Genomic DNA, 20,276 nt, shown 5'->3' on the forward strand with positions numbered 1-20,276 from the left:
CTAGCATTCTGCAGCACAGCTTGGTAACCCTGTACTTTTGAGCTAACCCTTTAAAACGAATGGATCAAATATTGTTCTTCAAATTGTGTTTTTTTTTCTACTTCTAAATGTCAAATCTGACCAAAAATTTAAAAAAAGAAAAGGATAAAAAACAAACAAAAAACAAAACAAGTTGGCTGTATATGTGTGCTATATTAAGGATGAAATAAGCTTCTATTCAAATCGTAACTAATGTATTTTTCTTGTGTGAAAGCTTGTGTCTTTGTATCTTTGCATTACTATTTGTAAATGAAATCAAATGAGATTAAATATACCTGAAAGATTATTTGATATGGAACTTTGATTTGACCTGTATGTATCAGAAATGTTATACTGGCTCAAAGATATAATACCATGTAACCAACAGCTTGCAATTGTCAAATATTACCAAAGAAAGAGGTATAAATTGTGAAAATAGCTGATCTACAAGCTCACACCTCGTTGTGAGCTTATGTAGATCGACTATTTTCACAATATTTATCTGTGGAACCAAGTCAAACTAAATGTAATGCTTCAACTCTGCATTTTAAACAGGACACTGGGCACAGACTCAAACCTGATCTCCTCGGGCAGGGCATTGAAGTGTCTGAGCTCTGATTGCAAAAGCACGGTCACCTTCTGTTCAAGCAACACTTTGGAATGACCAGCAGTGCTTTGCCCAAAGATCTGAGGCTGCAGGATGCATAATAAATAAATAAAAACAATAAATGCCTAAATATAAACATTGCAACAAGAATTCATTAACAACTGTCCACAGTCTCATATGAAAATCGGTTTACCAGCCTAACAATATAGGATACTACACAAACACAAAAAATATAATCTAAAAATACAGTAATTGTGTTACAGTCATTTGTAACTTGGGGAGTGAACAAATAACCAAATTACATTTGTAAACTCAATAGGTTTTCAGCATTTAATGGACATGTTGGTGGGCAGCAGGTCTGTGTTTACTGTCTACGACATTGGTTCTCAAAGTGGGGTTCGGTATCCTTGAGGGAGTTCCAGGGGGTCCCCAGCTAAATGATAGTTAGGATCCAAATGGACCCTTATGGGTGTAACTCTGTACAAATGGAACCACATGGACCCATTAAAATTGATTTTACAATATAAATTGGGGTCTCAGAGATAGAAATACCATTAAATGGGGGTCCATAGCCTACAATGCAGGTCAAACTGGGGGTCCTTGAAATAAAATGGTTGGGAATCACTGCTAGAGCTGTAAAAAAATAAATCTCTTTATATATGAGGGTCCCTGGCATATCTTTTCAAATGGGGCGTCCGTGGGCTAATAAGTGTCAATATGGGGGGGCCCCTTGACATGAAAAAGTTTGAGAACCACAGACTGCTCTATGGCAGTGGTTATCAAAGTGGATTCCAGGGACTCTGTGGGTTCCTTAGTTTAGGGGGGTCTAAATTGACCCATGATACATGTTTGACTGTTCATTTGGTTCCATTTGTACACTGTCAGAGTTAAGGGGAGACATTGATTGAAATTGGAAAGTTTGAGAACCACCGTCGCTCTATGGTCTGTGTTTACACGTAGTGGTCTAGTACGACGCGCAGACGTCAAGCCAATTAATTGCATCCCAGAATGCAGCAGGAGGCCGTGCGTTGTGAACCAGCCTCTGGTAGTCAGAGAGCAGGGCGCCGAGCAGGCAGCAGTCAGCGGCACAGCAACGGCACACACACCCGACTCCATGTGACATCTAACCAACCTTATAGCGCACACACAGCGACGACGGGGGGGGAGAATATGCAGTTGTGGCGCCTGGTAGCACATCTCATTGAGGGCGTCTGAGTGTCATCAGCCAGTGAGCCAGCGTTCGCTTTATTTAAGGAGGATTCCTCCCAACCATCCGCCGGACGGACACCGAACGGGCAATGACAACGGCCTCCGCAACTCCGCAGCAGATGAGAGACCGGCTGCTGCAGGCCATCGACAGTCACAGCAATGTGAGTGGAGCTGAGCCCCGTTAGCTAGCGCTAGCCGCGGTGTTAAAAAAGCAGGTAAACAAATATAGCCAACGTTAGCTTGTTTACCTGCTTTTATCGGCAAACTTCACCGGGTCGTTTAACCTTGCAACGTGTACAATGTTGACCAAAAGAAGTGACTGTTTTCTCCGCGCTGGCAGTTTCACGAGGACTCACCACATGTTTTCTTTCAAGTTGCGGAGCGACGACTGGGGGTCTTGAGTTGACAGCTTATCCAGCGTTAGCTAAAGCTGTTAGCCCGCTAGCTTGGGTAAACGTATGGAGGAATCGACAGTTATGTCATAAGTAAGCGTCATCTAAGCGGAAGTGCTTCAGATTCACGGGACCCAATGTCAAGTTATTAAGACAACCCTTTGTACTTAATCGCAAGAGCCGTTTGCTCGTCAAAAAGTGACGAATTTCTAGCTGAAAGGGTGTACTTATGCTGTTCAAATAATGTCATTTTGTCCAGCGACACTTGGTACACACACTTCCAGGTTGTTTGTGACGTCATTGACGCTACCTTGGCATCTGAGCCTGCTAGCTGTTAGCTTAGCCAACTCACTGAGGAGGGATTGGCCTATTTTCTGGAAAGGAACAAGTTCGTGTGGCGTTAAGTCTCATGCGCACGTTAACGTGCTGTGTGTTCTGCGCTGTACACATTATGTCCCACTAAAGTCCTCGTCATTGACCCAGGAACGTTGCCTTTGCTGGTTCAGAGATATGCTCACACTGACGGGAGTGATCGTGGCAGGTGCTAGTTGTTAAAACGCTAGCTACCTTTCAGGAAGTAGCCGGAGTTTCCCTTTCCAAGTTGAACGTAAACGTTAGCAGCCAAGCGTACATGCATCACTCACAACGCCTGACTTTCTTAGCAGTGAGCACTGTACTCAAGTAAATCCAAAACGCAACGCATTTACTTTTTACTTTTCAATTAATTCCTGCTGCTGTCAAAGGGTAAAATGGTTCCCTTGAGTTGACAGTTGTCAGCCTCCACTTTTAAACGTCGCTTTGGTTCTCAAGCGAGTGAGCAAGCTCGCTCGCTTGCAGACTTCTCTTAGTCAAATATGTTTCAAGAAAGCACTTTAAGGATGTTTGAAGTGAACACCCTATCCCAGAATGAGTTTAAAACTTCTATTGTCATTATATTACCATCTTCATACTAAAAGTAATTACAAACAAATTATGTCTACAATATACCACATTACTGCTGTAGTCTGTCGCATTATGAAAATCGCAGACCAGCTACAATTTGATGTGTGTGTGTGTGTGTGGGTAATGTCTATTGCACAACAATGTATATTCTTTATCTTCATCCAGATTTGCAATATGGTGGTTGTATTAGAAGTAATTACCTACCTGGAAAAGGTTCCCATCACCAAAGAAGAACTAGAGGTAAGTAACTTGACTGTGTGTGTGTGTGTGTGTGTGTGTGTGTGTGTGTGTGTGTGTGTGTGCGCGCGCGTGTGTGGTGGTTAATTAAGTTTCATAGGCTGACTTCTCTCTTTAATGTTATTCATGCAGGAGACTCGCTTAGGAAAACTAATCAATGACGTGAGGAAGAAAACCAAGGATGAAGACCTTGCCAAGCGTGCGAAGAAACTCTTACGGAACTGGCAGAAGTTGATAGAGCCGGGGCCAGCTGTGAGTGTCTCTGGTTCTACTAATGGCGGTTCCCATCCCTGCAGGACAGATCCCTCTCCCCCTGACAGTTCTGTGCCAGTCAAGGGCCTTCCTGAAGTCAAAATTAGAAATGATGTTCACAACACATATTCACCCAAAGCAGAGAAATCGAGTGGCCGCAAGCGTCGGGGTGAGAACCGAGATAGCGGAGTTCACTTACCAGCCAAAATCTCTAAGATTTCTTCTTACAATAACTCTGTGTCGACACCCCCCACCAACGGGATCGCAGGCAGTCCAGAGGCTCTCCCTGACAAGGAGGTTGTGCCGTCTCCTGAGCTATCTCGGACAGAACACGTTGAAAGCGATAAACTCCCCAGAATCCCCATCAATGCTGTCAAACCTCGCCCCAGCTCCCCTGGAGTGGCCAAACTACCTAGTACTTCCATTTTGATCAAGGCTGCTGTGATGCAACAGCATGCCCGAATGGACGAAGGGGGTGGAGGTGGTGGTGGTGCCGGAGGAGGGGGGAATTATCAAGCCAAAAGTCCCCGTGGCACCACCAACAGTCCAAGGAGCGTGAAGCAGGAAACGATGTCTAAACGCTCCTCAACATGTGCACCAAAAGGGACATCTATCCCAAGCCCGTCTTCTAGGGGTTCACCCATGCCCTTGTCCCAGCCTTTAACTTCCCCAGCCCCGTCGCCCTTTGGTGATGGGCTGCCTCCTCCTCATAAGTCTTCTTCAATGCACTGGGCTAGTTCCTCAGAAGCCCCTCCCCACTGCGCCCCACCTGACGCAACTCCAACACTGGAATCCCCTTCAGTCTCCCCTCCCCTCTCTCACCCCCAGCTCCAACTACACAACTCTGAACTGCACATGCCCTCCTCTTTGTTGTCCCCCGAGGTGGCTGGGGCAGAGCTCGATGCAGAAGTAGCGGGATCCTCCTCAGACCGAAAGAGGAGAAAGAAGTACAGGTCTAGAGACTATTCTGTCAACCTAGATGGCCAGAAAATAGAGGACATGACTAAGCCTGTACGATTAAAAGAGCGCAGGATAACCTTTGACCCTGTAACAGGTCAGATCAAACCTATGGTACACAAAGAACCCTCTCACACAGAGGAGGCCCTCATGCCTGACCCTGCTGAGTCTAGACAGAGAACTGAGAGCTCTGTGCAGCAGCAGCCCTCTGTTTCCAATCAAGCCACCACATCCAACCCTTTCCAACAGACAAACTGGAAGGAGCTTTCCAGGAACGAAATCATCCAGTCCTACTTGAACCTCCAGAGCAATGTGCTCACTTCCTCAGGGGTCCAGGCCCCCAGTGCACACTTCTTCATGTCAGAGTACCTGAAACGAGAGGAACACGACATCAAGGAGAAAAGGAAGACGCATGTTCTGCAGACGGACTGCACGGTTGTGGATAAGCCGGGCATCAGCCGAGAGGTGACGGACGAGGACATAGTCAGGATAAACACACAGCATTGGTCGGGGGTGAACGGTTGTTCCGACACCAACGGCACCTGGTATGACTGGACAGAGTGCATATCGTTGGACCCTCATGGGGATGAAAGCAAACTGAACATCCTGCCATATGTTTGCCTAGACTGAGGAGCTTGGGAAGCTGGCTGTCCTCTCAACTCCTTTCTTGCTGCATCTCCACAGAGAGTACTTTGTGATTTTGTTTGTCCACTGTGAGTTTGGGGAAAGCCAGACCAGCTAAACTCCCTCCATGCCTCTCCTCCTTTTCAAAGATAATCTTATTGAGGTTTTGGTATAGAAAGAGAAAAGAGATGTTTAATAAAAGAAAACGTTGCGTTTGTCAAAGTAAGGGCTGTTTCTGTTCTATTTTTCAAAATGAAAGCCACAGGAATGATGAGGCCCTGCTTGTAGAGTGCTGCTACTATTCTAGGAAGTAAAAAGGACAACTGGAGAGTATCATCCACAGGAACCTCAAATCTGTCTATGATACCTGTGCTTGTAGTATTTCAAAGATCTGGTCTACCTAATCGTAAATGAGTAAATTTGCCACTGTACAGTACATGTATCATAGCCCTTTGTGGTTTACTATGGCAATACTATAAATCCTTCTTCCTTCCTTCTAGCTACTAAGAAAAATAAATCAGGGTTCTATATTATTGGAGGGAAGATGGGGTTTAGCTGTCCAGTCTGGGCCACTAACTTGAAGAAAGGTGTTCAAATGAGTTCATCTAGCACAGGTAAAGCCAAGCATGCCCAGTGTGTGGAATACTGTCGCATATTTGGCAGTTACGAGAAGCTTTATGTGAGATCTAAAGACTAAATTATAAATTTCTTACCATGTATGCATCTATTTATTTTGACCAGGGTTTTTTTTGTGGGAGGTGTAACAAAACAGATGTTCAAAAACAACAAACAAGCTTTTTTTTCCTTCCCTGTTTGCATCACAATGTTGTTGGCCTGTTCTGCAATGCAAAAGAGGCATGCTGTTTTCTTTTAAGGTTGGTCAATGTGATTGGTCACCAACATTCCATATTCCACCCCTCACCCACTCTCTCGCTCTCTTGTCACCACTGTGCTTCAATTTGTCCATGTCTCAGAGTAAAATTCAATTACATGGTTTAAGCGGAGTGATACTAACTCCTTCAATAGCTTCTACAAATTGGTACAAAAAAACAAAACATTTCAGTCTATTTCCTTCTGGAATTCCATCACATGATGTTTAGAAACGTTCAAACTGCCTTAGTTGTCACATACCACATAGCCGATCTACAAGCTTTCAATTTTTTGCGAAACTTGTAGATCGTCTGTTTTCACACAACACCTGCGACAATTAAGTACAAATCAAGCCTTAGTGAGGGTACAGCGTTCAGACCTGCACATGTACATAAGTTGACAACTTGTTAGTCATTTCATTGACTTGATAAATGTGTGTATAGTGAATGATCTTTACCACCCTTAAGTTCCAGTTGTTTGTACATAATAGACGCCAGATATCCAGTCGCTCTTATCAAACTCATTTGTCTGTGATGTGTCAACCAATGTAGAACGAAGAGGGAGAGAAAGCTGCGTGCAACATCGTTTTCCATCTGACAAAAGTCTGATTGTCATAAGTCCCTTATTTCTTCTATTCACCTGTTGCCCACAAGTGACAGTAATGAGCCCAAGACCAGATGGTGTGTAAACCATGCATTCATGCATCCATCCATTCATTGACCCTTCCATCCCTACCAATGTGCCTTGGTAAATGGTAAATCTGGATTTGCTTCCGCATAAAACACGCCTGTCCTTGGATCTAGGTTTATGTGTGAGAATTCCAAATTCCATGTTTGATTATAAAATCTGGAATATGCGCCGTTCTCTTTTTTTACTCTTAAGTATGGGTGAAATTGCAGACAATGACAACCCCGCACAACAGCAATGCTCGCAATAAAGGAAAGTGCTAACAATGGATGATAAGAATCAGGAGTTTTTTTGTTTTTTGACTAGGGCATCTTTATTTGTTCAGTGTTTAACAACATCTCTTGTTTGAAAATAAAGTGATCTAAATCCTCTGCACAATTGACTATTTTCCTTTTACCGCCTACGTCATGTGAATGTATTGATGATAAACATTTAGCCATGAACCCCTGTGACGTTTGTTTTTTGTTTTGTTTTTTTTTTCAGTCTATGCAGCCAGTCAGACTGACTGACTGACTGAGCTGGCTGCTTTCGTTTGTTTGTGTTGTCTGTCCCTATCATGCATTGTTCAACGATTTGTTTTTCCCCCAACAATGGAGAGATTCATCCACAAGGGGGAGCACTTAGCCTATGGGTATGCTTTATGTAGTGTTGAAAAAAAGGTGCTGTTCTCTTGTTTATAGAGTACACTGACTTCAGTATGTGTGACAAATAAGAGGTTTTAGCTAAGAATTGAGACATTCCAATCATGGCTTAGCAAACTTAGACTGAGATGTAACAGGCAAACATGTTCACTTGTGTAAATATGCAATCAATCACTTGCTGTTTTGTTTGTTTTTTGATACAACAATTAGTGTATTAACTGTCCTTAACTGTGTCCCTGCATGTTCTTTTTATCATGTTCAGAGTAAGTACCCCCTTCAAACCTGATATAAGGGACGAATTGATTAATTGACACATTTCATTTTTTGAGCGGTGGTGACGCCGCTCCTTAGAATGGCCGTGTGTGTATGTCTGTAGCCTGAGGTGTATGCAGGAGTGTGTATCCGTGTATGTGTCTGTAGCCTGATGTTGAATCTAGCCTGAGCATCAATTGCAACAAACACGCACGCACACGCATGCACAGGTACGCACGCACGCACGCACGGCCATGTGTGTATCAGTGTATATATGAATGTATGTATGTATGTATGTATGTATGTATGTATGTCTGTCTGTAGCCTAGTACCACTGGTTGACCAAAGAGGGTGCTGTTGCTTCTAGCCTGAAAATCAACTGCAACACACACACACACACACACACACACGGGGAGGGGGGGGGGGGGGGGGGGGTCACACACACAAGCACCCCCCCCCCCCCCCCCATATTATTATTATTATTATTTTTTATATTTGTTTTTAATCTTTTTTAAATCTTTTTTATTATTATTTTTATTATTATATTTATATTTGTTTTGCTGTTGCGCAGCCTCCACAACCACCGCTCAGTTCACACGGGTGTGATTTTTTTTCTTCTGTGAACCAGTGAAAAGCTGCTTGTATAGTGGTTTTTTTAGTGTTGATTTTGGTTGGGGATCTTAAATCAAGTCAGTTCATTGGCTGTGACTCCAAATATTTCACTGCCTGCCTTCTGCATGTTGCTGCGTGTTTCATCACAGGCTGGTGTATTACTCATCAGTTAGCCTGACTGCAAGCGTCAGACTCTTCACACACTAAGGTGGTAATGTGCGGACTGATTTATCAGGCTACTCATCAGTAGGCCTACAACTACCTCACCTGTGAGACCCTCACACATGCTCACATTGCCCGAAGCCAAGGGGATGAGGCAAGGCGTAGCCAGCCTACTCCCTCTCTGAGGTGAATGTGTCCACTTGAGTTACCGCCATGACATCATGAATGCTGTGTTTCAGACTCTGAGTCACTCTTGCCATTGTGTGTGCAATTGTATGGTGTAATTGTCCATGTTGGGTGTATGAAAAGCAAGACAGGTGTTTACATCCTTGCTCCCTTTGCGCTCCTTTGACCATCCGCTTAAAATCAGTCAGAACTTTCTGTAGGCCTAAACTACAGAGGGCTTCTCTTCTCCAGTGATAGAATATCCTGAAGTAGCCTAAGCAGGCCCATTGACTTAAATGGGAATACCACTCCTTTTCAACATTGAATGTCATTAATATACCTTAGAGTTGTTGTGTGGAAATAAGAAAAGTCCCTCCCTTCTGTGTTGACTAGAACTGAAGGGTTGATTGTGGGGTCATGTGATCAGTGACATCATTAAGATGTAGGCCTACTCTGCAAGCCAAAGAGTACACATCATAAAAATAAAAAGAGTACATCTTCATGATGTCACTGATCACCTTAGGCCTACCAGGCAACACAGAAGGGGGTTTTCCACACAACAACGCTAATTATATATTAATGTTGAAAATGACTCAATTATAAGTTATTGTGACCGTCAAGTCGCAGTTACTATGAAAAGCTCCACCGGCTGTCTGTCAGTGTGTCTGTCACTCTGTCCGTCACGTCACACTTTTGCCCTAGTCATATCTCTGCCACCGTTGGCCCTATCAATGCCAAACTTTGCACACACACTCCTTGGATGGAAAAACACAACCTCCACCCCTCATTTCTCACATGGCCCTCTTCTAGCACCAACATCAGGCTGATTTTTGCTAAACACATTTTTGGACACTGCTCCTACAGATTTTGGCCTAAAATCACACAAAGCTGATTAGCAATGATTGCCTTCTAAAGTTTGTCGCTTATCTCCCGATTAGGGAGTCTATACTGGTATTATTCCTGTCCCCAAAAGTTCAAAAGTAGCTTTTAAAGATTATCGGCTATACTCTAATTAACCATTGCAATTGACATGGTCACTACTATGACTGATGTGAAAGTACGAAACCATTTGTATCATAAAAGCATAACTGGCATATGGCTAGGCCTGGGCCTATACTCTAGCTGTCTCTGTGATTCTTGATTTTACAAAAGTAGTTTATTAAAGTTAGAGTACTTATTCAGGATTGAAAGGAAAAAAAACAAAAGTAGCCTACTATGTATAGCTGATTACTGAAAATAGAGGGTTGGCCGCTTGTTGCCATCATGCAGTTTCAGACTAGCTCAGTTGTATTTTCTTCTACTGTTTTTTATTCAGGTGTTCAGACATCAATCAGGAAGGACTACGTAATAATATTGCTATGGTTTTAGGAAAGGCATATTAAATATATTGGCAATGTAGTAGTAGTGATGCCATTGAGTTGACCCTGGCCTCCAGCCGTTTCCTATTATCAGCCCCTTTGCCCAGAAGTAGCTAAAAATGCAAGCTGATCCATTAAGCTTTCAACCATGGTCTCATAATCTAATTCAGTGCTCTAGACATTCTCATCATTCCAAAGCAGTACAGAAAACCTTGGAATGAGTGTGTGTGTGTGTGTGTGTGTGTGTGTGTGTGTGTGTGTGTGTGTGTGTGTGTGTGTGTGCGCGCGCGCGCGCGCGCGTCATCCATTCTGAAAATCAGGCCCTACAGGTCTACCATTACGTCACCTCAGTTTCTCATTACTATCTGGTAGCTTCACGAACTTTTTGCAGTTCTAGCATGTTTTTCTTTTTCTTTTTTCTCTCCCGACAGTGACTCAAGGAAGGCGACTGGGGCCGCTGCATGTCTGGCATGTAGGGTGGGACCTGGAGGGGCACTCCCCCCCATTCAGGAATTTGGGAGTTTCATTCCATATAAGGAGTTTTTGATATCAATCACGACCTCGGGGAGAAAAGGGGAAAAAGGTGGAGCCTCGAATCGATTAACGAAGCGTTGCAGCGTGGGAGCGTTCTAATTGGTGGCCCGCAGGAGAGAGAGGAAGTATTTAGTTCACTTTCACTAGCCTGGGTTTCATTGGAAGAGAAACCAAACGACGCAGTTTCGCGCAGTATTTTCTGTTCTCGAAGTGGTTCCCATTACACGTGAAGTATCCCGAAGTCGACGAGTCGTATCAACAATGTCTGGTTTTAACAAAGGTCCTGCCTACGGGTTCTCTGCGGAGGTCAAAAACAAGGTACGTGAAATCAATGGAAATAGTCGTACTAATGTAATAAAATGCTTTATCACAAGTTGGGTAGTTTAAGTGTTTATACATAAAGGTATGCGACTTCGGACGGCTTTTCTAATCACAGGTTACAAAAGGGGGTGTTGACTGCAGTTACATTAAATGTTTTTTGTTTTTATTATTTGGGATTTGAGATTAAGTTTGCCATATGGTACATTATTTAACGTGTTTTCCACTTTTGGAGCATATCGCCTATTGGAAGTTTTGTAATGAGAAAGGCATGGTTTAAGTGCTGCTATAGGAGGACACGCACAAAAAAAAAGTTGTCTATGGGCGTTGTCCCTCCTTTGGGCAAAATAACTACCGGTAGTCCTGGTCGCAAAAATGTTCTCCCTTTTATTGTTATGTTTTCCCAAGCAAAGCATGCAGCTCGTTGCGTTATGATCCGCATTAGGACATAATGTAGGCCTTATTCGTCATCCATCCTTTGTCCAAGGTCCGATGTGGCCGTTCCGCTCCATTGCTCAGTCTCTACTGTCTGTGCTAAAGCGGCCTTTACCTTTCTCTGCTCCACTCATGTTACATCAGTGGTTCTCAAACTTTTTCATGTAAAATTGACACTTGTGACTTATTAGCCCGCGGACCCCCATTTGAAAAGATATGCCAGGGACCCCCACAAGAGAAGATTTGAACTAAAGCCTATACGGCTCTAGCAGTGATTACCAGACCCCCGGTTTGACATGCATTAGGCTATATAATACGAACCCCATTTAATTGTATTTCTATATATCTCTGAGACCCCAATTGTATTGTATGTAATGTTAATTTAACTTTGAGTAACGTCCATTTGGTTCCATTTGTACACTCTCTGCAGTGTACAAGCGTTCATTTGGTTCCTAACCATCATTTAGATGGGGACCCCCTGGAAATCCGACCACTTTGAGAACCAATGCCTAAAAGTGCAGCTTGGGTCAGAATGGCCAACTAGTTGGGAATGTGCAACATACAGCAGCCTCGGCATAGTTATAAAACACCTTGTTTATTTGGACCTGCCCGCATCAGCCGTATCCACTTAAAATTCCACTGTTGATGCTGGAGATGGTGCTCTTTCAAGCACAGACTGTGTGCGTGCAGGCCTACAGCAGTGTTGAATGATACCAATAACATCTGCCAGAAAACTAAGGAAGTGAGCAGCTCTGACTTTATTTTCTCAATGTCTTTAAAAAGACATTGATAAAAGTGTCATGTGTGTATGTATAGACTTTCAATGATTTTTTTAATTTATTTTTTTATCATAACAAAGTGAGTGAGTTGAAATTCCGACCACCATCATCACAGTCCTGTCCCTTAAGTATATTGATAATCAATGGGTGCAACATAAGGTGCAAATAGGAGGTATATACTACAGTAGTTGTTGGCAATAGATAGATAGATAGATAGATAGATAGATAGATAGATACCTTTATTATCCCAAGGGGGGAATTCAGTCACACAGAGCAATCTGCAGAGGCCCTATTACAGTGTCATAACTAGAATAACTTATGACTGCTGAACTGGCTGCAGTGCCTATGCATTTCAATCAGTGAGTCTACTCTCTGACACATACATACATACCAAGGTGCCTTTAGCCCAGCATCAGCTGATTTATAGTTCCATTTGCATTCCTCTGCATGCCCTTGTATGGCAGGGAGAGAGAGAGGGTCCTGTCCCCTCCCCACATCTCTGCAGGTCTACAGAACAAAGTGTGCTGGGCCTGGGTGGTAAAGAATGGGTGTTGATTCACTCAGTTAGCATTATGTCCTCCTTGAGGAGCGAGTTATGGAGATGTTGAGCTGACTGGTATTTCCTGCCACTGGTGACGTCGCCTCCTCTGTGAAATGTGAGGCATTCAAGGATTAGCACTTTTCCTTCCTCTCGGCTCAAGGCTTGAGGATGCGGCAAATAGCTGACAGCATTCTACACAGACATAGTCCTCCATACCTTTTAGCTGCTCGAGACCTAAAAGAGAATTTTGATGTCTTCCTGGGACCCAAACTAATGAATACCCGATCTACAAGCTCACAACACTGGCAATGTGACATGTTACGAACTTTTGAGCTTGTAGATCGTCTATTTTCACTACAATCACTTTTTTTCCCCCTTTGATTTCTGTTCCCTTAAAAAAATGTAGGATACACAAAAAAAGAGTGTTATTTACTCACAACCCAATTAATGTGTCTGTGACCTACAAAGGGCTCCCGACCCATGGCTAGGGAAATAATCGAAAGAATTCAAACTACGCTAGCTGTAGTTGGCAAAACCTTAGAGTATTTTCATCGTCCCTTTTCATCCACTGGATGAATACAGTGCCCTAACTGCTGCCCTATTCAGCTCTTTTATTCAAGCACCACAAGACAAATTCCTTGAGGATAAATTCCTTGAGTTCAGCCTGTCCCTCTAAATTACATCTCTAAAACGCCTTAAGGGCAATTAAACTATAGACTAGAACCAGTGTTATTTTAACATGTGGATAACTGTATGAAGCAAATGTAATTAGAGGACGGACAGACATTCCTTAGAAGTACAATCCACTGTCATTGGACTACAAGCGACATGTACTGTATATAGTATGGTACTCTGTGGTTTGGTTAGTGGCACATTGCCTCTTGGTTTGTGTTCACTCAACTTTTCTTAAACTGTGTTGCCTGTATTTCACTCATCAAAGGAGTATAATACCTCAGCAGGCCAGCTGCTTAAGTTTTATAGAGTGATTTGTATTTATTTACTTCTTTATCTATTTATATTTTTACACATGGTTCAGAAATGCTTTCCTGCTGAAAAACTGGCCTATCCATCATTGCATGCACACAGTTTACCCTTTGGAGGCCAATTTAATGTGCCTTTCACACACGTGTAATTGATTGTAAAGTTTCTAAATCAGAGCATTGCTCCTAAAGCTAATAACAAGCCTCACAGGAGAGTCAGTGTGTGTTAAATCACATAAAACTGAACCCACCCCTTCCCTGGGCTTCAGGAGAGAATGAAGTAGTTTACTCAACAGGATGTAGTTGTGTGTGTGCGTGCTTTAGGTCACACCATGTCAATGTCACCCCATGAAGGTAGAAGTTTAAAGGAAAACACCACTGAGACATAATATATCTCATTTGGTCCAAGTGTGAAATTTAGGAGTGACCGTGAAACCAGTCACAATAAACATCTGACTGCTAGTATTGACATACACTGTGACTGCATAATATAGGTCTGTGGGTAGCATATTTCGAATGTTGTCATGGGTAAATATTAGGTTTGTCTGGTCATCTCTTGAGTTGATTGTTTGTTCTCTTACCAAGGCTCAACTTCTCACCGGTTTCTATAAATAATTAAAATAGGACGTCCATACAATAGTTTGGGTTTAATTTCAATGTGTATATCTATATAAATATGCATATAACTCTTGTTATGTGTATATGCAGCCCTTAAATGAATTAGGCTTTTGTCTGTGTGTGCGTATTATGCATGTTGTGTACTCATTAAACAAGTCATGTCCCTAATACATAAAATACATGAATATGGGGACAAACATGTTTCTCATTTGGTGCATAAGGACTTTCCCTAATTACTGTATGTCTGATTGTGAAACACATCTGACCATTGACCTCTCTGTCCAATCAGATTGCTCAGAAGTATGACCTCCAGAAGGAGGAGGAGCTGAGGGTCTGGATTGAGGATGTGACTGGATGTTCCATCGGACCTGACTTCCAGAAAGGCCTGAAGAATGGTGTCATACTGTGCGAGTAAGTAATGTTCTTAGGGCATCACATGTCACACTCCCACACAGTGTGTAATGTCTACCCACCATGTCTTATCTCTGTTTGAAGAGTTACGGTATAACCAAAGCTCCCATTTCTCCACCTGAAATGCTTCCCCTAAAATTATAAGTAATCTTTCTTTCTCTCTCTTTCTCTTTCCCAAAGACTGATCAACAAACTTCAGCCAGGCTCTGTGAAAAAGGTCAACCAGTCATCCATGAACTGGCATCAAGTAAGTTTGTTCAAAGCATGTTGCTCTAATTCACTGCCTTCATAATTACCATACAGACTTTAAGTACTACTATTTTCTGTTCACAACAGTCTTTTTTTCTTTTTCATACTTTCATTTAATAAAGTTATCTATCTATCTATCTACAATTTGTTTCCTTTAAAGACAATCAACATTTATACACACTTATTAATAATGCATTTAGTTATACACTGACATGGACAGTTACTCAACAGATCTGTTTTCGATCTGTTCTTTCCAGATGAGATGTCATACCTAGTCATGCTAGGTCATGATCACACTAGCATAATTATGTTGTTTGAGCTGTACGTTTGCATTTTTAGAGCCTGACCGATGCCAACAGCAGGCTCTGCTGAAGACTGAGTTGAATTCTATACTCACACACACACACACACACACACGCACACTCATATTCACTCTCTTTCTCTCACACGCACGCACGCACGCACGCGCGTGCACGCACACACACACACACACACACACACACACACACACACACACACACACACACACACACACACACACACACACACACACACACACACACACACACACTTTATGATTATAACATGCTTATAATTGCATTTTCTGTCACATGTATCCAGGAAATACAGCTTTCATCTTTTGGTCCGGAAATGAAGACAGTGTCCAAACAGAAGCAGAATCTTGTTGCTCCTAAATCAAATCCTGTAAATCCTTCGCATATGCTATTGTTCATGTTGAGATCTGGTGTGTTTTCAGCTGGAAAACCTGACCAACTTCATCAAAGCCATCACAGCGTACGGCCTGAGGGCTAACGATATCTTTGAGGCCAACGACATCTTTGAGAGCGGGAATATGACACAGGTCCAGACCACGCTGCTCGCTCTTGCTGGCAAGGTGAGACTCAGTTTCAGATTTGCTTTAACCACTGAAGCCCCATATAGTTTGTTTTAAGACAAATACAACTATGATCTAAAGCTCACAGTGCGTCACATTGTGACAATGCATGTAGGGATTTTGCAGAACCACTACTTTGGCTAGTTTTAAAGCAAAAGATCCAGCTTATGTACTGTGTATTTCTGATTCAAAGTTGTCCCGGTATCTTACCGTTGTTTGTAGTTCTGACTATCTATGGACATTAATGAATTCTTTATAGAAAATGTGTTTATTATATTTCTTACTAACAATAGGGTATATATTTGAATATGTAACTGCATACTATACATAGTATATTAAGTTGATTGTAATGCAAAGCCTATACAGAAATGTCTTAACCTAACAAGGTAACTGACCATGTTATTGGATAACCGGCACTACAACTTTACACACTATATGTTTCCCCCTCAGGCTAAGACTAAAGGCTGCCAACCCCGTGTAGATATTGGTGTAAAGTATGCTGACAAGCAGGAGAGGTTATTCGATGAGGAGAAGATGAAGGCTGGACAGTGTGTCATCGGACTGCAGGTACCAACACTAAACATTTAAATTTAAAACTGGATGAATTGTGTGAATAATGTAGAATTATTTATATATTATTAAGATTATTTGTTTATTTGGAATATAATCCTTTTATACACAAATCTAGGATTTGTAAATCCCACTTTTGTCACACCATTGATTGAATTGATAATAGCTTGATTTGACTTTGTGTGTACTATTTTTAAGTTTGAGCCAGTTTCATTGCTCACCAGCTTAAACAGGTGCACTGGCTCTTGCGAAACCATTCCCACGCTACAACACCACACTCTTTTAGTAAACACCTGTACATTGTTCTCACTAATTCTCTAAACCTGTCTGGTTTGTTGCCATCACATGAAACAAGTCATGTCAAACAGAGATATGAGGATTGCTGTAAACTAAAGAGTGAGGATAAGGCAGAATGCTACTGGTTGTCTTAAAAGTTTAATATGATTTGCTGTAGCTGTGGGTGTGACAGTAGATTGAAGCATAAAACAGTTCAAGGGGTTCTATTGTTCATCTATTGATACCTAGACATTTTAAGAATGTTAGACAGATACTAGGTTTGTCGTTGTTTACCTAGGTTATTTAAGGCACTGCATTGTTCTCTTTGCACTCTTCTTATGTGACTATTTACCTTGTTGTTTGCCAACTAGGGCTCATGCTTTACTCCACTTACTCTGATTTTGCACTTATAAGTCACTCTGGCTATGAGCGTCTGCTAAAATTCTAAATTGTTGTAATTCTTTAACCGATTCATGTATCTTCTCACTTCTACCATTAGATGGGGACCAACAAATGTGCAAGCCAGGCAGGTATGAACGCATATGGCACCAGGAGGCACTTGTATGACCCTAAAGCTCACATCCTGCCGCCCATGGACAACTCCACCATTAGCCTGCAAATGGGCACCAACAAGGGGGCTAGCCAGGTACTGGAATGCATTAGTTGTTTGTCAATGGTCAATACTCAATGGTTAACTACTAGATTGGCTTGTTAGCATTCTTCGCTGACAACAATAGGTTTTTCTATTCTATTAGGAATACTAACAATGCTAACAAACAAAGAGGCAAAAAAGGTTAAAGCATGTTTGTAGATAACATTCAGCCTCTAGATGTCGCACTACACCGCCCCTTCCACATCACAACAACTGTGATGCTCAAACATTGCTTCAGAAATAGTTGGACCAATGTTCACCCTGTCTTGCTCCTTTGGTCACCGAGCACTTGATACCAGAGTTTCTGGGTGAGAATCGCGGTTGAGGGCTGTGTAACCAGGCAATTGCCATCAAACACAGCCACGTCTCCACACTGACTGCATTGGCAAGGCATGTTTGTAGCACATTTCAACAAGACGATTAAAAATGCTTTCCACAAAACCTAAAGAGCATTAACACATTATGGCCTGAGGCCATTCTTTATCCCTATGGTCACTGAACTAAATATTGGACCCGATCGTCATAAGTCACCTAATATTTCCAAAACGTTCATACTAAAATGGCTTTTTTCAGAGAGAAGGTTTACTTTATTATTGACCTTTATCTGACCTAGCAGCACACTCTCACAGGATCTAGCACCAGTAAACATAGGACGTGCGTGAGATTTCTGTCAGACGCTGGTGCACACTTTGAAGGATTTGTGTACCATGTCGCCTCTAGTCACTGGCTCCAATTGGGATGGTGTATCTTCCTATATTAACAATCCTTGATGTCACTCTCCATCGCTCTCCCCATTTCTTGTCAACCTACTATCCTATCAATAAAGGCATAAAAATACATATATTTTCCTATGTCAGTTCAATTTCCCTTGTGGGATCATTGGATCAATAAATGTCTATCCTATCCTATTCTTCCTCATATTCATACTATACAGATTGGTTAAAATACAAATGTATTCATTAAAATAAGTCCTGGATTGTAGGTTTTAATATAATTTTCTCTGAGCATAGTGAAACTTATGCTTTATTCAGGACAGCACAGACAACCATGGCCAAGCATGGTTTATTCTTGAGCCCTGTTATGATTAAACAGTTTTGTATTTAGTCTTCCAACAGCCTGCTGGATTTTCCCCAACAAAGCAAAGTTGACATCCAATCTCTTTGGCCTAGAATCCAGCTGGATTTAGTTCCAGTGCTGTGTTCAGTGACAAATCAGTGTCAATGCTGAGAATCTCCAGACCTAGATATGACCTTGTGTTCAGAAGTTGGGTTAGGGTGTGTCTAAGGTTATCACAATGACTTGTCAGAGAGGTGCTAAAGGTCTAAAATATCTCTCGCTCTCTTTCCCTTTTCCGCCAGGCTGGAATGACAGCCCCAGGGACGAGGCGTGCCATCTACGACCAGAAGCTGGGCACAGACAAATGTGACAACAGCACCATGTCCCTGCAGATGGGGTCCAACCAGGGAGCCAGTCAGAGTGGCCAGAACTTCGGCCTGGGCAGGCAGATCTATGATGCCAAGTACTGTCCCAAAGGCGGTGAGGGTGCAGAAGGAGAAGACCAGAATGGAGATGGCGGAGCCCGCGAGTTCATCCCAGACTTCCAAGACGAGGGTTATCAAGGTTACCATGAAGAGGAACAGGTTGTAGAGGAAGGGACGGATTATTAGAATGAGCGTCAGCAAACAGAAGAAGGCTTTGTATTATTTTTGTATTGTTGTTACTCATAGGATTTTGCACCTTTCTGGGTAATATCCAAATACTTTTGTATCAAATTTCCCTCTTACCAACATCTGTGCAAGAGAGATGTTACACATATCACGAGGAATTATATTTCAGTGATTTTTTATTTTTATTTTATATTTGTGCTCAAACGGCTATTGTGTTTAGAATGTAACCACTAAAGCCGTCAATATCTGGCTCAGCAGTGAGCAGCTTCTGTACCCCAGGGAGGTATATGCAGTGCCAAAGTCCCACTCTGTATTTCCCCATGTCCCATATAAGTAAAGTCTGTAGGTTTTTTGTTTTGCTTTGTGGACATGAAAACGAGTGACATGAAAGGTTCATGTTCTAAACACTTTCTTGTATTTATATACTCTTGTGAAAACCAGATAAAAGGTATGTGTATCATAGTTTATGTGAATAATAATGTGAATTTGTAGTTTTACAGTACTGCTTGCATCCTTTCAGTATTTAAGTCAGTGACAGAAAGGATAAGCACGTTTGGTTATTTGCTGAGACAGACGAGGGAACAAAATTGGTTTGTGGGAACAAGCCACTGTCTCACCACCATCTTCATCTTCTATCTCTGCTCTCAACTCATTTCACTCTTTTGTTTCCTGTGTAATTTCTTTCTTTCGTTCTTGTTTGGGGGGGGAGGGGGGGGGGGGGGTTCCTTTGTTTGCATAGCCAGTTCAACTGGAGCCAGGCTTGTTTTCTTTGGATTAGAGAATATTAAAAAGAAATAGACGCTCAAGTGAAGTTTTCAACATTCCAAGACAGAATACTCAATTCATTGGCCTGTTTGTTGTGTTTTAAAGACATTATACCTAAGTGATGGTTGAAATGAGGACCAAGCATGCTTTTATATGTGATCATATAACGTTATTTATACTTATTTGTCTCTTTGGCGCCTAAACACCAAATAACATTGCATATTGGACTGCTATCTTACAGTCCCATTCCTTCAGGATCCTTTTTTTTTTAAATAATGTAAACATTTGTAAAAGTTGAATTATTATTTTTGGTGAATAAACTGTAATAAATGTGCTATTTCTTCATCAGATGTGTTGTCATTTTGTAAAAAGAAAAAAAGGGGGGGGGAGTAATTAGCATTTGCCACAAGGCCTTCACCCTCTTGAAGTTTATAAAATGTTACAAATAAATTATAAAAATGTATAATTTTGGTTAGCATTTGTTACAAGGCATTCATCCTCTTGAAGCTGACTGCAGTAATGTAGCCCAGCTCAGAAGCCAATGACTATGAAGACTATTCATACAAGCTATATTCATCCAATCTGGCAAGCCATCGTCAAA

The 20,276-nt window shown here is 42.0% G+C and overlaps 2 protein-coding genes across 2 annotated transcripts; both read left to right on the plus strand.

The window, feature by feature from the left end:
• The first annotated feature begins 1,725 nt into the window (after nt 1–1,725).
• Nucleotides 1,726–7,051, plus strand: crsp7 (cofactor required for Sp1 transcriptional activation, subunit 7). The gene is made up of 3 exons (XM_080725455.1): nt 1,726–1,995; nt 3,334–3,408; nt 3,538–7,051. The coding sequence occupies exons 1-3, from the start codon at nt 1,924–1,926 to the stop codon at nt 5,242–5,244; spliced, it is 1,854 nt and encodes a 617-aa protein (XP_080581581.1). The 5' UTR covers nt 1,726–1,923; the 3' UTR covers nt 5,245–7,051.
• A 3,641-nt stretch (nt 7,052–10,692) lies between these two features.
• On the plus strand, nt 10,693–19,596 carry cnn2 (calponin 2). The gene is made up of 7 exons (XM_080725312.1): nt 10,693–10,837; nt 14,480–14,601; nt 14,782–14,848; nt 15,608–15,745; nt 16,196–16,312; nt 17,091–17,237; nt 18,602–19,596. The coding sequence occupies exons 1-7, from the start codon at nt 10,781–10,783 to the stop codon at nt 18,908–18,910; spliced, it is 957 nt and encodes a 318-aa protein (XP_080581438.1). The 5' UTR covers nt 10,693–10,780; the 3' UTR covers nt 18,911–19,596.
• The last annotated feature ends 680 nt before the right edge of the window (nt 19,597–20,276 follow it).

The sequence above is a fragment of the Nannobrachium achirus genome (genome assembly GCF_963921795.1).
Source record: "Nannobrachium achirus genome assembly, chromosome: 5".
NCBI lineage: Eukaryota > Metazoa > Chordata > Actinopteri > Myctophiformes > Myctophidae > Nannobrachium > Nannobrachium achirus.

Coding starts and splice junctions, on each gene's coding strand:
- crsp7 (XM_080725455.1), top strand. CDS start 1,924: ATGACAACGGCCTCCGCAACTCCGCAGCAGATGAGAGACCGGCTGCTG. Junction 1,996..3,333: donor CCATCGACAGTCACAGCAAT/GTGAGTGGAGCT, acceptor ATCTTCATCCAG/ATTTGCAATATGGTGGTTGT. Junction 3,409..3,537: donor TCACCAAAGAAGAACTAGAG/GTAAGTAACTTG, acceptor TTATTCATGCAG/GAGACTCGCTTAGGAAAACT.
- cnn2 (XM_080725312.1), top strand. CDS start 10,781: ATGTCTGGTTTTAACAAAGGTCCTGCCTACGGGTTCTCTGCGGAGGTC. Junction 14,602..14,781: donor AATGGTGTCATACTGTGCGA/GTAAGTAATGTT, acceptor TCTTTCCCAAAG/ACTGATCAACAAACTTCAGC. Junction 14,849..15,607: donor CATCCATGAACTGGCATCAA/GTAAGTTTGTTC, acceptor GTGTGTTTTCAG/CTGGAAAACCTGACCAACTT.